The sequence below is a fragment of the Cajanus cajan genome, chromosome 5 (assembly GCF_000230855.2).
Source record: "Cajanus cajan strain Asha chromosome 5, NIPB_CcT2T_4, whole genome shotgun sequence".
NCBI lineage: Eukaryota > Viridiplantae > Streptophyta > Magnoliopsida > Fabales > Fabaceae > Cajanus > Cajanus cajan.
The window spans coordinates 12,417,421-12,433,751 of NC_138521.1; the positions used below are offsets into that span (position 1 = coordinate 12,417,421).

At 42.6% G+C, this 16,331-nt stretch overlaps 1 protein-coding gene across 1 annotated transcript; it reads left to right on the plus strand.

The window, feature by feature from the left end:
* The first annotated feature begins 501 nt into the window (after window positions 1-501).
* Window positions 502-5,856, plus strand: LOC145957843 (uncharacterized). Its single transcript, XM_083074253.1, has one exon. The coding sequence runs from the start codon at window positions 502-504 to the stop codon at window positions 5,854-5,856; it is 5,355 nt and encodes a 1,784-aa protein (XP_082930379.1).
* Window positions 5,857-16,331: the final 10,475 nt, after the last annotated feature.

Below are 16,331 nucleotides of genomic sequence, written 5' to 3' on the forward strand. Positions count from 1 at the left end.
GCCGAACACCCCTTCGACCCCAAGTCTGGCCGAGAACCTGAAGAAAGAGCCTATGATAAACACGTGGCAAACCAACTGCCTACTTGGCATTAATTACCATACTAGATTAAGACAGGATTAAGGTTAAATCATGTATTACCCATTTCCCAAGGATGAAGGCCCATCAGGCGCACATATGTCACTATAAATATACAGGTGGTGTGACATAAATGAGGTACGTTACTATTCCCACTAGCACATTTATTGCTCTAAACCGAACACTGACTTGATCGTCGGAGTGCCTTTGCAGGTACCCTCCCCACCATTCGGAGTTAGTAATTCGGTCGGCACGGAAGACTCGGAAAGACTCGAAGGCAGCTAAGAAAGAAGTAAGGAGACAAGTGTTCTCACGCAGGAACATTTTGGCGCCCACCGTGGGGCCGAAGCTAGAACGGTTTTCGACCCCGAAGCTAGAACGGTTTTCGACCCCGAAGTTAGAACGGTCTTCGATCCCGGAGTGAGATGGTACTTACGAGAAGTCAGCAAGAGAACGTTGCCACAGAATACCCCTACGGGATGCCCCGGGACAATCCTAGGCAACAAGCTAATCAGAACGAAGATGGAATGGAAGAGTCATACGTGGACCGGTCTCAACAGCCTAATCCGTCATCGGCCATCGAGCAACTGAAGGCCGAAATGATGGAACTCAGGAGGCTTCGAGAAAAAGATGCTCACGAATTATCGGCCCTGAGAAGAGAAAATGCCGAGCTCAGGAGCGATAATCGGACATGGCACCCGTCGCACGATACACGCAACCAGTCGACCCGGGACCAAGGTGAATCGTCTGGATGGTATAAGGAAGTCAATGTTCCTCGCCCATCAGGTGGACCAGCGACAACGCAAGACCAACAACGAAGACAGGGAAGGACTCCATTCACGCCAGAAATTGCCGGGGCTCGTTTGCCCGACAATTGGAAAAACCTGACCCTGGAAAAATACGACGGAACCACCGACCCTGAAGAGCATTTGGATGTTTTCGTCACCCAGGTCGGCTTATACACAGACGAGGACGCTATTCTTTGCAAAGTCTTCCCCACATCCTTAAAGGGACCGGCACTCAACTGGTTTACCAGGCTTCCACCCGGGACCGTGGACTCTTTCACGTCCTTGTCTTCCCGCTTCGTGATACAATTCGCTACGAGCCGTCCGCACCAACTCACCTCGATCGCGTTGGTCAACATTCGCCAAGAGAAGAAGGAACCTCTTAGAACTTTCATGGAGAGGTTTGGAAAAATGACACTATCTATTCGCGATTTGGACCCAGCCGTTGCCATGCATCACTTAACCACAGCATTACGACCTGGCCCATTCGTCAATAGCTTGTGTAAAAAACCACCCCGAGACCTTGACGACCTGAGACAAAGAGCCACGAAATACATGCAGATGGAGGAATTGGCTGAATTTAGAAGTCAAAACCGACCCGACTTGTTTCTCGCCAAAAAAAAAAGTGACAAGGAGCTCCCCAGACCTCGTCCCCGAGACACCACCAACCGAGAGAAGAATAACAGAGGTCCAAGGTACATGCAATACACGCCGCTTAACACGAGTAGGGCCAAGGTGTTGGAACAGGCGTTAGCTACGGAAGTACTAGCTGTTCCCCGAAGAGCCATGACCCCGCCTCACGCCGACACATCCAAGGCGTGTCAATTCCACAGGAATAGAGGACACACTACTGAAGAGTGCTCCGCCCTTCGGGATCGTATTGAGGATCTCGTTAAAGCCGGACATCTCCAAAATTTTGTTCGAGGAGATAACAGGAGAAACAGTTATCGTACAGGCAGGGAGGAGGACCGAAGAGAGAATCGAGAACGAGCACCCCCAAGGCACCGATCCCGTGAACGCAGCAGGTCTCAAGAAAGAAACACTCAACAGCGAGACCGAAACCAACCCAGGCGAGTTATAAACACCATTGCGGGAGGCTTCGCCGGAGGAGGGAGTTCTTCCTCGGCCCGGAAAAGACACCTAAGGGCAATCAAATCGGTTAACACCATAGGACGGGCAGCTGCTATTCGTATGCCCCCTATCACATTCACTGATCAGAATTTTCAAGGCGTCGACCCAGTGCAAGACGACCCCATGGTCATCAATGTGGAAATTAATAACTGCATTGTAAGAAAAACTCTTGTCGATCAGGGAAGCTCGGCTGATAACTTATACTGGAAAACTTTTGAACAGCTCGGCATCCCCGAACAGGAATTGACGCCTTACGATGAACCTTTGGTGGGATTCTCCGGTGAACGAGTGGACACAAGGGGAACAATAGATCTGTACACCTATTTCGGAGACGACCAACAGAGACGAAGGATAAAAATATGGTACGTTGTGGTAAGCGCTAACACGTCGTATAATATCCTCTTAGGTCGACCTTCCCTGAACAGGCTTAGAGCCATCGTCTCTACCCCTCACTTAGCAATGAAATTTCCGTCGGAAGAAGGCAAGATCATTACATTGCACGCCGATCAAAAGACAGCCCGCGAATGTTACCTGGCCAGTCTAAAGGTACAACCGACTCCGAAGACGACCCGACGCCGAGACGTCAATGTCATTGGAGATATTGGTCAATGCAAAATGGAGGACTTAGAACTTGATCCCAGAATAGAAGACGAACATAGGGTTGAGCCGACGGAAACGACAGTCCCTTTCCAGCTCGGGAAGGTGGAGGACCAAGTTACATACCTAAGTTCCCAATTAACAGATGACGACGCGGAAAACATTAAACGAGTCTTGTTGATGTATTCAGATTTGTTCGCTTGGACAGCAGCCGATATGCCGGGCATCGACCCTAGCTTCCACTGCCACAGACTCTCGGTTTGCCGAGATGCCAAGCCTATCGCCCAGAAAAAGAGAAAAATGGGGGGAGATAGATCTCAAGCGATAAAAGAAGAGACTGCCAAATTACTTCAAGCCGGATTCATAAGGGAGGTTAAGTACTCCACATGGTTGGCCAACGTGGTGATGGTTAAAAAATCCAATGGGAAGTGGCGAATGTGCACAGACTACACGGATCTGAACAAAGCATGCCCAAAAGATGCTTACCCCCTGCCCCACATCGACGCATTGGTCGATGGAGCGGCCGGTCATCAGAGATTAAGTTTCCTAGATGCATATTCGGGGTATAATCAGATACCGATGTACCCCCCAGACGAAACCAAGACCGCATTCATCACAGACTCAGCTAATTTCTGTTACAAGGTAATGCCATTCGGCTTGAAGAATGCAGGGGCCACATACCAGCGCCTCATGGACAAAATTTTTTCTCAACAAATTGGGGGGTGTTTGGAGGTCTACGTGGATGATATGGTGATCAAGTCTAACTCCGCCGCTGATCATTTAAGAGATCTGAAAGTGATTTTCGACGAGGTAAGGCGGCACAACATGCGATTGAACCCAGCTAAATGCACCTTCGGAGTAGCAGGGGGAAAATTTCTCGGCTTCATGTTGTCAAAGAGAGGCATAGAAGCCAACCCGGATAAGTGTCAGGCCGTTATCAATATGAGAAGCCCTCTTAATGTAAAGGAAGTGCAACGCTTAGCCGGACGAATCGCCTCCCTAGCCCGATTCCTGCCCTGCATGGCTGACCGATCCAGACCCATTATGTCCCTACTAAAGAAAGCCACCAAGTTTAAGTGGACCGATGAATGTGAATCCGCTTTCCAAAACTTCAAGACGATACTAACTGCTCCACCGTTGCTTGCCAAACCCGACCCTCAGCTGGACATGATAGTGTACCTTTCGGTCTCAGATAAAGCCATCAGCACTGTATTAGTGCAAGAAAAAACAGAGCAAAGGCCGGTATACTTCATCAGCAGGGTCTTACAAGAGGCCGAAACAAGGTATCAACATCTCGAAAGGACCGTTCTCGCCCTTGTGCATACAGCCCGGCGTCTCCGACACTACTTCCAGAGTCACAGGATACTGGTCCGAACAGATAGCCCTATTGCAAAAGTCCTACGAAAGCCCGAATTGGCCGGAAGGATGGTTGCTTGGTCCATCGAATTGTCGCAATTTGATATTCGTTTTGAGCCAAGGGGACCCATCAAGGCGCAATGTATGGCCGACTTCATCAACGAATTCACTTCGCCGGTAACCCCAGAGCCACACTCATGGACACTACACGTGGACGGATCGTCCAACCAACACGGCAGCGGCGCCGGTATCATTTTGGAAGGACCGGGGACAATAATAATAGAACAATCATTGCAGTTTGGATTCAAAGCCTCTAATAACCAAGCAGAATACGAGGCCCTTCTCGCGGGACTAAGGTTGGCCGCCGAACTCGACATCACTAAGCTCCAGTGCTTTAGCGATTCACAAGTGGTAACCGGGCAAGTTAACGGCACTTTCCAGATCAAAGATCCGACTTTGCTATTATACTTTCATGCTTTCCATAAGCTAAAAAGCAACTTCGAAGAGGTCCGAGTCACGCACACTCCCCGGGAACACAACCTTAGGGCTGACCAACTAGCTAAACTCGCTAGTAGCAAGAAAACCAGCCATTTGCGTAGCGTGATACAACAACAGTTACTTAGCCCGAGCATCAATGAAACTGAATGCCTGAAGATTGATCAGGGAAGCCCGTGTTGGATGGATGCCATAGTAAACCACCTTCGGACAGGGGAAGTGCCCGAAGACCCCCTAGAAGCGAAGAAAATGAGGACCACAGCCGCGCGGTATACGTTGATTGCCGGAGAAATGTATAAGCGAGGCATTTCCTCCCCCTTGTTGAAATGCCTCACTCCCGAGCAGGCAAGCTATGTTCTCCGAGAAATTCATGAAGGAGTGTGCGGAACTCATTCGGGAAGCCGGACTCTCGCAACAAAAGTGATTCAGGCCGGTTACTACTGGCCCACCTTGAAAACCGATTGTGCTAAGTTCGTACAACATTGCAGGCAGTGTCAACAACATGGACCTCTGACGCATCAACCTCCAGAGGAGCTCCATCCTATAACCACTCCATGGCCATTCTCTGTTTGGGGCATGGACATTCTCGGACCATTCCCGCCGGGTAGGGGACAAGTGAAATTCCTGGTAGTGGCTGTAGATCACTTCACTAAGTGGATCGAAGCAGAAGCGTTGGCTACTATTACGGCCAACAATGTCCAAAAGTTCTTCTGGAAGAATGTCGTCACACGTTTCGGAATCCCATACGCCTTGATAACAGATAATGGTCTACAATTCACCGATCGACGCTTCAATGAATTTTTGACCGAGTTAGGTGTCAAACATAAGATGACCTCGGTCGAACATCCCCAATCCAACGGGCAGGCTGAAGCGGCAAACAAAGTCATCTTAAAGGAGTTAAAACGACGACTTGGACAAGCTAAGGGATCCTGGCCGGATCACTTACCGGACATCCTATGGGCATACCGGTGCACCCCACAGAGTTCAACCAGAGAGACCCCTTTCCGGCTGACCTACGGCACAGATGCAATGATCCCGGTTGAGGTGGGGGAACCTTCACTAAGGCGAACACAGTTCGATGAAGACACCAACCGGGAGGCACTCAACATTGAGATGGATTTGGTGGAAGAGATCCGAGACCGAGCTCTCATCAATATGGAGGCATGTCGCACCAGGTTAGCAAAGAAAGTTCGAACCAAAGTAAAACCAAGGGAATTTCAGGCTGGGGATCTCATGTGGCGAACTACCGGAGAAGCAAGAAAAGACAAGGCTCAGGGCAAACTTGCACCTAATTGGGACGGCCCGTTTCGCATAATGCATAACTTGAAAAACGGAGCCTACAAGTTGGAAGAGCTCTCGAGAAAAGCTATTCCCCGAACATGGAACGCAACGCATTTGAAACATTATTTCAGTTAAATAGTATGTAATTGTTTCGGTGTACTCTTTTCCTTCCTCAGGTTTTGCCCTCTATAAAAATGTGAAAGAGGTTTTCCTGGGAACGGTTTTTAACGTGGCACCATATCAATGAAACAAGCTCTTTCGAATCATTCATTTGCCCAATTTAATTACAAGTTAAATCATGCATGCCCTCCCGAACTACCTCGTTCGGCCAAGGATGAACAATCACTTCCCTCCCGAGTACCTTAACTCGGCCAAGGACGAAGTAACATTCCCTCCCGAACTACCTCGTTCGGCCAAGGATGAACAATCACTTCCCTCCCGAGTACCTTAACTCGGCCAAGGACGAAGTAACATTCCCTCCCGAACTACCTCGTTCGGCCAAGGATGAACAATCACTTCCCTCCCGAGTACCTTAACTCGGCCAAGGACGAAGTAACATTCCCTCCCGAACTACCTCGTTCGGCCCAGGATGAACAATCAATTCCCTCCCGAGTACCTTAACTCGGCCAAGGACGAAGTAACATTCCCTCCCGAACTACCTCGTTCGGCCAAGGATGAACAATCAATTCCCTCCCGAGTACCTTAACTCGGTCAAGGACAAAAGCTTATTCCCTCCCGAGTACCTTAACTCGGGCAAGGACGAAGTAACATTCCCTCCTGAACTACCTCGTTCGGCCAAGGATGAACATTTATCCCCTCCCGAGTACCTTAACTCGGTTAAGGACGAACACGTGTTCCCTCACGAACCATGTGGATCGGTTAAGGATGATTCAATAATTCCCTCCCAAGCAAACCTCACCCGGCTGAAAGACATCTCTACTTTATCGTTCAAATGGAAGCAAGTCTCCATAGAAAAACCGATTCATTTGAAAGCACAACGTCTACTTAAATGCGCAAGTATAAAAAAGTCCAAATAAGAACTAAAACTTCATTCAATTCAAAAGCGGCGCTCATGGCCGGGGGGTACAATCGAGTATGGCTCATCCGGCCCAAGGAATCAAAAAAGAAACAAAAAATATACCCTATCCATATACATCATCAACAAAACAGATGTATGAATCCAAAACAGAGGCCGCCTAGTCAGCATTGGTGGTCTGCTCGGTCTCGTCATCATCATTCAGAGTGGTTCCAGGATCCTCTGCCGGGGCCGATCGGGGTGGGGCCGCATCATCTGGCTCAAGGTTATCCGGCGCCTCGGCAAAATCCATGAAATCCCCCTGAAAGAAGTCCTTGCTCAATTCGAAAGAAAAGTCAGGGGGAAAAGCGCCGAAGTGGGTTGCCTGCCGAACGGCATGCCAAAACCCCTCCTCGTGCTCCTTCACGATCTTGCCTTCGCACTCGGCCCGGAAGGCGGCCATTGCAGCTTCTGCCTCGGCCTTGGATTGTTCCTCCCGAGCAGCAACCTCTTCCGCCTCTCGGACTCTTGCTTCTTCAGCCGCCAAGGCCCGAGCCTCCATCTCCGATAAAGCCCCTTTCAACCGGGCAATTTCAGCATCAGATGCAGCCTTGTCACTTGTGAGCGCCTCTTGGGCCGAGAGGGATTCTTGAAGGGCCGCCTTAGAGTCCTCCAAACTCTTCTAGAGACTATGCAGCTCGCCCATCGGCTCCAAAGCCATCTTTCTAAAAATAGCCGTCGCCCGGACATGTAACTCACATGCCATGGCCCATTGCGCCGAGGGAGTGGCCGCGTCCAGCATCATGTGACCTTGGGCCGACAGAAGATCTGATGACATCACCCTTGCCGGCCGGATCTCCTCGGACAAAAAGTCCTTAGCCACAATGGCCGAAGGGACCGCCAAATCCGACGAAGGACCTTCGACCCTGCGTTGCTTTGGCCGCGAGCCTTCCGGACCAGCCGCATCAGGTTTCTTCTTCCCCTTGTCTTTTCTCTTCCTGCTCTTTGGATCGGGAAGAGCAATGACAGGGGGCGTCGGTCGGGGCGCCTCCATGACTTGCGGCTGAGGATCAATCGAGACACTACGATGATCTTCGGCGGAGGACCCAGCCGGAGCCTTGTTCCTCATCAGCTGCCGATAAGACAAGCCTAACCCTTGCTGCGCCATCCAACCTGCAAAAATACAACAAGTCACAAATCAACCTAACAAGCACGAGCAACAGCAAATAAAAACAACACATACCCTCTAGCTCAAAACGAGGCCGAGGCGACTTGGGAAGCAGCACCAGGAACCGAGACGGGATGCACTTCGGCAATCCCTTAAGAACGCTTAAAGCCGACAGCTCGGCGTCGGTCATCATATCCTCAGGAAAGTCATCATACTTCCGAGGTTGACGAGTCCAATAGAAGGGAAAAAGAGGCTTCTCGTCGGCATCGTAAAAATAATTTCTACCGACTACAGGGTCTATGATCACCTTCACAAACCCTGCTTTAAAGCCCTTAAAGGACGATGTGAAGGGCGTCAACAACGGTCGGTCAGGATTCCGAATCAACGACAACCACTTCACGGTTTTATTAGACGGACGCGTACAGAAAAAATGTAAAAATAAACCTACAGTCGGCTCTACATAATGATATTTACATAACACCCGAAACGCTTGCATATAAGCCCACGCATTCGGGTGCAACTGGGTCGGAGCTACGTTTAATACACGGAGGACCCCCATCTGAAAATCATCAAAAGGGAGCGACATCCCTAACTCCCGGAAGAAACACTCGTACATATAAAAGAAATCCCCCTGACCTTCCCGCTTCGCAAGGAAAACCAGATCGAGCTCCCCAGGGCCTTCGGCCCGGCATCGTCGAAGCATGATCGGATAAGGGTCCCAACCTTCCCATCGGCCCAACGTGCAAAGGCCAAGGAGGCGTATCACGGCGGCCCTCTCATGAAAACGGGAGAAGTAGGCCGCCACTTCACCATCAACCCAGTCGTACCCGGGGACCTCACAGGGGGGAAATTTTTGCCTATAATCCCCGGGACTCATTTCGGCATCGGGCAATTCCGACCCAGAGGAACTCCCCGATTCCCCACTTCGCTCGGGGCCCGACTCACTAAGACCCCCAATCGCCTCTACTTCGGCGTTAAACGCCAACATCTCGGCATCCGGATTTTGGGCCGAACCCCCATCGCTGGCCGAGGACCCTGATGACAAGGTGACACCTTCGGTGGCCATTATCACACAATAGATAAAAAACAAAAACCAACCTTTTGGGAGTATTCGGCTCAGTGAAGAAAATATACAGAGGCCGTGTAGAGAAAGCTTGAAAAATGAAACCCCACTTCAACACTTTATATAGACTACTCGAGGCCACCCAAAAGGCTCACAATAAATGCCCCTGAGCCCCAAAGGACACAACCCTAGGCACGAAACCCAAAGGCGGCGGTAACATGCAACGGTCACTATCTTGACGACACAACTCCCCAAAAATGCATAACCCCCTACGTTCTAAACCCTAAATCTCCCCGAGCCTCTAAGTGTAAAACCCCTTCGTCTTGCATCCTTGGGCTTGGGGGGGTAGTGTACTAGGAAGCACCCTTTCGGTCGTGCAATAGGTCGAAAAGGGCGCCCAAACTAATGAAACGCACCAATTGGCACCCCTTCGGTCGGACAATGGGCCGAGAGGGGGGCCCGAACCAAGGAACCACACCAACTGCCCCCTCAGGACAGGAAATAGACCGAAAGGAATGCCTTAGCCGAATGAAACACAACACCCCTTCGGCCCCACGCTTGGACGAACACCCCTTCGGCCCCAAGCTTGGCCGAGCACTCCCTCGGTCTCGTGAGTAGCCAAAAACCCAGAGAAGGGGTATGAAACTATTCAAAACACCCCTTCGGCCCCAAGCTTTGCCGAACACCCCTTCGGCCCTAAGCTTGGCCGAACACCCCTTCGGCCCTAAGCTTGGCCGAACACCCCTTCGGCCCCAAGCTTGGCCGAATACCCCTTCGGCCCCAAGCCTGGCCGAACACCCCTTCGGCCCCAAGTCTGGCCGAGAACCTGAAGAAAGAGCCTATGATAAACACGTGGCAAACCAACTGCCTACTTGGCATTAATTACCATACTAGATTAAGACAGGATTAAGGTTAAATCATGTATTACCCATTTCCCAAGGATGAAGGCCCATCAGGCCCACATATGTCACTATAAATATACAGGTGGTGTGACATAAATGAGGTACGTTACTATTCCCACTAGCACATTTATTGCTCTAAACCGAACACTGACTTGATCGTCGGAGTGCCTTTGCAGGTACCCTCCCCACCATTCGGAGTTAGTAATTCGGTCGGCACGGAAGACTCGGAAAGACTCGAAGGCAGCTAAGAAAGAAGTAAGGAGACAAGTGTTCTCACGCAGGAACAGTTCCTAATCAATTACATTAAAAAACAACGCAAAATAAATATAGATGTTCCATCAATCTATTACATCTCACGACAAATTTTAAAATATAAAAACTGTTATTTATTTTATAAAGGTCCGCTTTTATGGCCACTTTTATCTGATAATAGGAGTTGTTGGAGGCTAAACAACTATGATTGGTGGGTTAAACAATTGCATTTGGTAGCTGAACAGTTGTAGTTAGGGGTTGAGCAAGTCTATGCAACTGTATGAGGTTGGACAACTTTACTTCCTACATGGTTGAGGTTGAACAGGTCCAATAGTATTTGCAGTAGGTGTTGTTTTCCTTTGTCTATCTTTCTCTAGTTTGACAAGATAAACTTGGGTTGTTGTAGGTCCAACTATTTATTCAATTGTTGTAGCCTATGTACCAAAGTCATTTGGTTCTAGTTCTAGTTCAAGGGGTGGAGGAAGCCTGCAAGTTGATTTATACCATGTGATTTGCATTTGCTACATCTAATAATTTGAAATCCAACCCTCCTTATCTTGGTGGGCCCTCTTTTTGCAACTTTCCAAGTTCCTTGTTTCTTCTTTTCTTTGGCCTTCCTAGCATCCTATTAATTGGTGGTGGCTTCACATCGATGTACTTTGTTGTTATCCATAGATGTTCACCATTTACCGGATATATGAATGGTTTATACACAACCTTGTATCAGTTGTATGTCTCATTTCGATAACAAGCTGGAATGTAATCTTTTGGGTTAATATTCATGAACTTCATGTGGGAAATAGCATGGCAACAAAGTATGCATGTGAGCAGTGATGGATCCAGAAATTTTAAGTAGTGGGGGCAATATTTAAATATATATTTATCTAAATATAAAACAAAATTTTTATAAAGAAAAATACATATCATAATTGTTCTCTACGAGTCTTCATAATTTAAAAATATTGAATGATTTGCTCATTTTCAATATTATTAAAAATCTCTCTCTCTATAAGTAACTAAACAATTATTTAATCATTCATCTCTCATACGATTTCGCATCCAATTCTTGATGATATTTATAGTAGAAAAAACTCTTTCAACTAATGTAATTGCCACTAGTAGTATCAAGGTTAGTTCTAGAAGCAAATACTACAATGGATACAACATGTTTTTTTATCTCCACAAGCTTCATAGAAAGATCATCAATCTCTTCTAATTTTGAAAAAGCACTATCAAAACATACATCCATGAAATAATTTTCAAGTTGGTTATTTAATGCCAAAAGTTCAACTGGAGAAAATTCAGAAGAATAAAATTGAGCAAAATGAATCAACTTCTCCTTGTCAAATGCAAAAAATGAATTTCTTGAATTTAAACATGTTATTACACAAAGAAGCAACTCAGTATTTGCTTCTGTGAAATAGTTGTTTAACTCTTGAAGTTGTTGATCAATCACTTGAAAAAATAATTCAATTTGAAAATGATGTAGATTAGGTACTTGTTATACCCTACGCCTTGACCTTCCTTATGTTTAAAAAGTGTCATTTATATTTAGAATCACAATGTTATGTTTTTCACAAAATGATGAAACATTATTGAGCAAAGAAGACCAACATCATCTCTCATTGCTTGTAATATTTGTTTGGACACTGAAACTAATTTCATAGCATTTACAATATCTTGATCACTTTTTTGCAATGCTTGAGATAACTCATGAGTAATTCCTAAAATATTTTTCATCAAGTGCAAGGTGAAAACAAATTCAAAATTTTGCATAGAATTCAATAAAGCGCATGTTTCACATTTTTGCGCTAAACTTATGTCATCTTCCTCAACTATTTCAAGCACATCACTTTAAATAAAGTAATATAAAAATAAAACTTTAAATACACTAACCTCAAATATCACTTTAAATGTATAGTTTAGTTATTGAAACATGAAGGAGTAGAGATGGAAGAAGAATTTTTTTTTCTTCAATTTCACTCTTCTACACTTTAAAATATGTTAGAGGTAGAGAGGAACTTCAAAATTGAATAGAATTGAAAAAGTAAAAATAAAATAGAAAAAAGATATAAAATATCCAAAAAGAAGTTAATAACAACTTATGATTTTTTTTACTTAAAATACATACATTATTAATTTATAATTTTTTTATCTTGATTTACAATTTAAATGCATAACAACTTTTTTTCTTTTTTTTAAATATGTAATTTGTTGTTAATTTTTATAACATATTAAAATATTTTTTTTAAATCTTCCTTCTCACACAAAAATAATTACAATAAGATTTAAATTCAATTTTAATTTTGTAACTTTTTTTATTTTTTTTTCTATTTTTAGATTTCAAATAGAAATAATATAATATTATATATATTATAAAAAAAATAATAACTCAAAAGTTAGTGGGGGCAACTGCCTCCACAAGCCACTAAGTAGATCCGTCATTGCATGTGAGTAACCATTTTCTACAACTACAGTCATAGGTGGACAAATTCACCTCAAAAGTGTCTCCTGCCATATTGATGTGCCTAACCTCAAAGAAGTGCTCCCGATACCATCTTTCAAACCAAAATAAAAGTAAATAAATTAATACACACATCAACACAAAAATATAAATACAAAATGCATGAAATTGAGTAATAAATGAGCTAGTGTTGTACCCTGTAAGCCATTGGTTGGTGTTTTCAGACTCTTTATCTAGCCTTTTCTTAATTTTTGGTAATACACTCCCTTGGAATATATTTATGTATCAATTTTTTTGTTTATTACTAGCTCATCTTTCTATAAAATATATTTTGATATCGTCAAGCATTGTCACTATTGATTTATGTCTTGCATCAAGAATGATATTGTTGAAAGCTTTAGACATATTATTCAGCAAAATGTCACTTTTTGGTGCACCAATGAATATGGACTTAGACCAAAACCTAGGTGGGATTTGAATCAAATATTTATGTCTCTTTATTAATGACTCTAAGCTTTCTCATATCTTTTTCCCAAGTATGTGGGTTGTTAAGTCAGACGAAGAAACTCCCAACAAGGTTTTGAGTGAGACAAATATAATACATATTGTTATCTCTAACAAAGTGTGTTAGTCTTTCAGAAAATCATAAGAACAGGTAAAATGAAGAACAAACATATGCATCAGACGATAGAAGACAACAGACAAAAGGGTAACTCAAGCATACAACAAGCCAAGTCAAGAACAAGATAAGAGCGTGTCAAGCACAACCTAAAGTAAAACATAAAGACTCAGACGAAGGTTGGTCAAAGATAATTTGAAATTCTAACCATATATAAGTTGACCATATGAAAGGAAAAGTCAATGCATTAATGACAAATGCTTAGACAAAGGTCAAGGCCTGAGCTACACATAGACTACCAGACGCAGACGAAAGTTTTCACGCAACCACCTAAGAAATCAACCTTCAAAGGACAATTTGAATGTCGTCCACACTCACAGGAGAACACACGAAATCATCGAAATTATGAGAAGAAAAGAAGAAAGGAGAAAATCAAGCATAGAACTAAAAACATGTATGTGTTCGAAAAAGTACATTACTTTTTCAGATAAGGACAAAATTTCACAGTTATGAGACCAGAAAAGGACAAAAAGGTTCCTAGGTCTCTGCTAAACTTAGACACTACTACTACCAAGACAAAGAATACTTCATGCAAGGTCTATCACAAGAAGCAACATTTAATGCAAGAATCTGGGACCAGGAGTGGTCGTGACCTGAGTGGTCTATAATACTCACTGCGAGCCTGAAGAGACTAAACAAACAATACTTGTACTTCATTGATTATCTAGTGGAACCCTCCATTTGAAGGAGACTAGACGTAACTCAGTTTGAGTGAACTAATATAAAAATATTTGCTCTTTGCTTTAATGGTTTATATGCACGTTATTTGATTAATCTAATATACACTGAAAACTTCGTCCAATGCTTATAGTCTATCAAACTATCTTCAGACAGAAACCATACTTGTTCAACTTGTTCCTAAAGAACAGTTTTCGTTTAAGAAGTATTTTTTCTAAGCAGACGATGAAACTCCCAAACTGAAAATGTATTTGTAAAACCAATCCTAGGTAGTTTCAGTTCAGCACTCCCCAATACCTTTTTACTGGACGAAAATGAGAGCCTTATTGCGAAAAACGTTTTTAAATTTCCTTGTTCACACACACATATATTCAACCCCCCTTTCTATGTGTTTTTCATACAACTTCACTTTTTCGGTCTTCCCCTCTATTTTATTACATTCTTAAGTGTTCCCTCAACTATTGCTTTGATACCACATCTTGTCTCCGCACTTAATGTTTTTGAACCACTACATACCCAAAGTGGCAACACTAACACCAAAACTCAAGGATATATTTCCCATCTGTCTCTTCCTCAAAGTTTGCAAAACTAATGTTCATTACACTACCTTTTCCATCAAATTCATCATTGGATGAATCATACTCATCACTTGGCTCATCTTGTTTACCACCATATAGTTGCTCGATTGAACCATCATCCAAACTTGGCCCACATTGTTCACCAATATCACTTTGCACATTAACAACATCAAGTGACCAATTTACAATTTCAAGAGGTTGAGCAACTGAATGCAGAACAAACATGTCCACCTTACCATAAGATTTAGCCAAATCAACCATAGTAGTTGCAACTTTCTCAACAACCAACAACACTAATCCTGGGCCAAAATTTGGTAACCTATATAATTCACTTGGATCGTGATACCAAATGCTCAAAACCTCTACATAGCCTATCTCTTTCAAAATACATGGTATTTCAAAATAACTCCACCTATTCAAGTCATATTTCCATGTGCACACATAACCTGAGTAATTTAAGGTCTCCCTATTAACAAACCTACCCCATGATGGACAACAACTTCAAAATATTTATTGATTATATAAGCAAATTAACATATAAGGGTTAGACATATCAATATATACATATTTAAGATAGGCCACTTATGATCAAAGTAATAAAACAATTTTAACAAGAAATTATTTGCATTATTAAGCAACTTAATTAGAAACCCAGCAATCTTTAGTAAAATCTTGGGGACATAAAAAGTAAAATTAAATTCTAGATTCGGAAGATAAATATTCTTCTCATGCAAGTAAACATTAATGTGACTCTCAATTTAAGTGACAAAATGATCATTATGATGTTAAGCATTCACTACAAGAAAAACTGTTATTATCTACGGAATATTACCTACGAAATTTTTTTCGTAGATAATGTTTAGTTATCTAAGGAATATTACCTACGGATTTTTTTCTGTAGATAATTTTTAGTTATCTACGGAATATTACCTATGGAATTTTTTCTGTAGATAATGTTTAGTTATCTACGGATAAAATCGGTAGATAACAACTTTTGTGGGTTATCTACGGAAAAATTTCCATAGATAATTCACGAAAGTTGTTATCTATGGAAAATTATCCGTAGATAACATCATCTACGAATAAAATTCATAGATAACAACTTTCGTGGGTTATCTACAGAAAACTTTCCATAGATAACGTTATCTCTGGATAAACTTTCCGTAGATAACAACTTTCGTGGATTATCTACGAAAAACTTTCCATAGATAACTATATCTTTGGATAAACTTTCCGTAGATAACGTTATCTACATATTTTCCGTAGATAACCTTGGCGGGATGCAGGGCAAAATTTTTTATGCTCTAAGTGATGTAAAAAATAATATTTGGTAAAAAAATAAATATTAATAAAAATTGTCATTTTAAATTTTTTATTTTTATAAATTAATGATGATAAAACATAACATACTAAATACTAATATCTGGTTTTAAATTTGATATAAAAATATTATGATATAATTAGATAAGATTTTAAATTAATATTTTATTAATGGTTGATAATTAGAAAATAAAACAAGAATAAATACATTTTTTGAATTTTATATCTTAGATTTAAGATGAATAAATATATTAAGTTAATTAATTATTATTTAAACTTTAAAATTTATAATAAATAATTTGAATTGTATCATAATATTAATTTTAAATATAAATAAGTAGATTATTAATTATACAAGTAAGTATATATATATATATAAATAAAGATTAATTAAATATAATATTATTATTATTATTGGTAATATAATTATTATATATTTTTATATTTTTATAGAGGTCTGGACACACCAAAATGAGAGGGATCCAAAAATA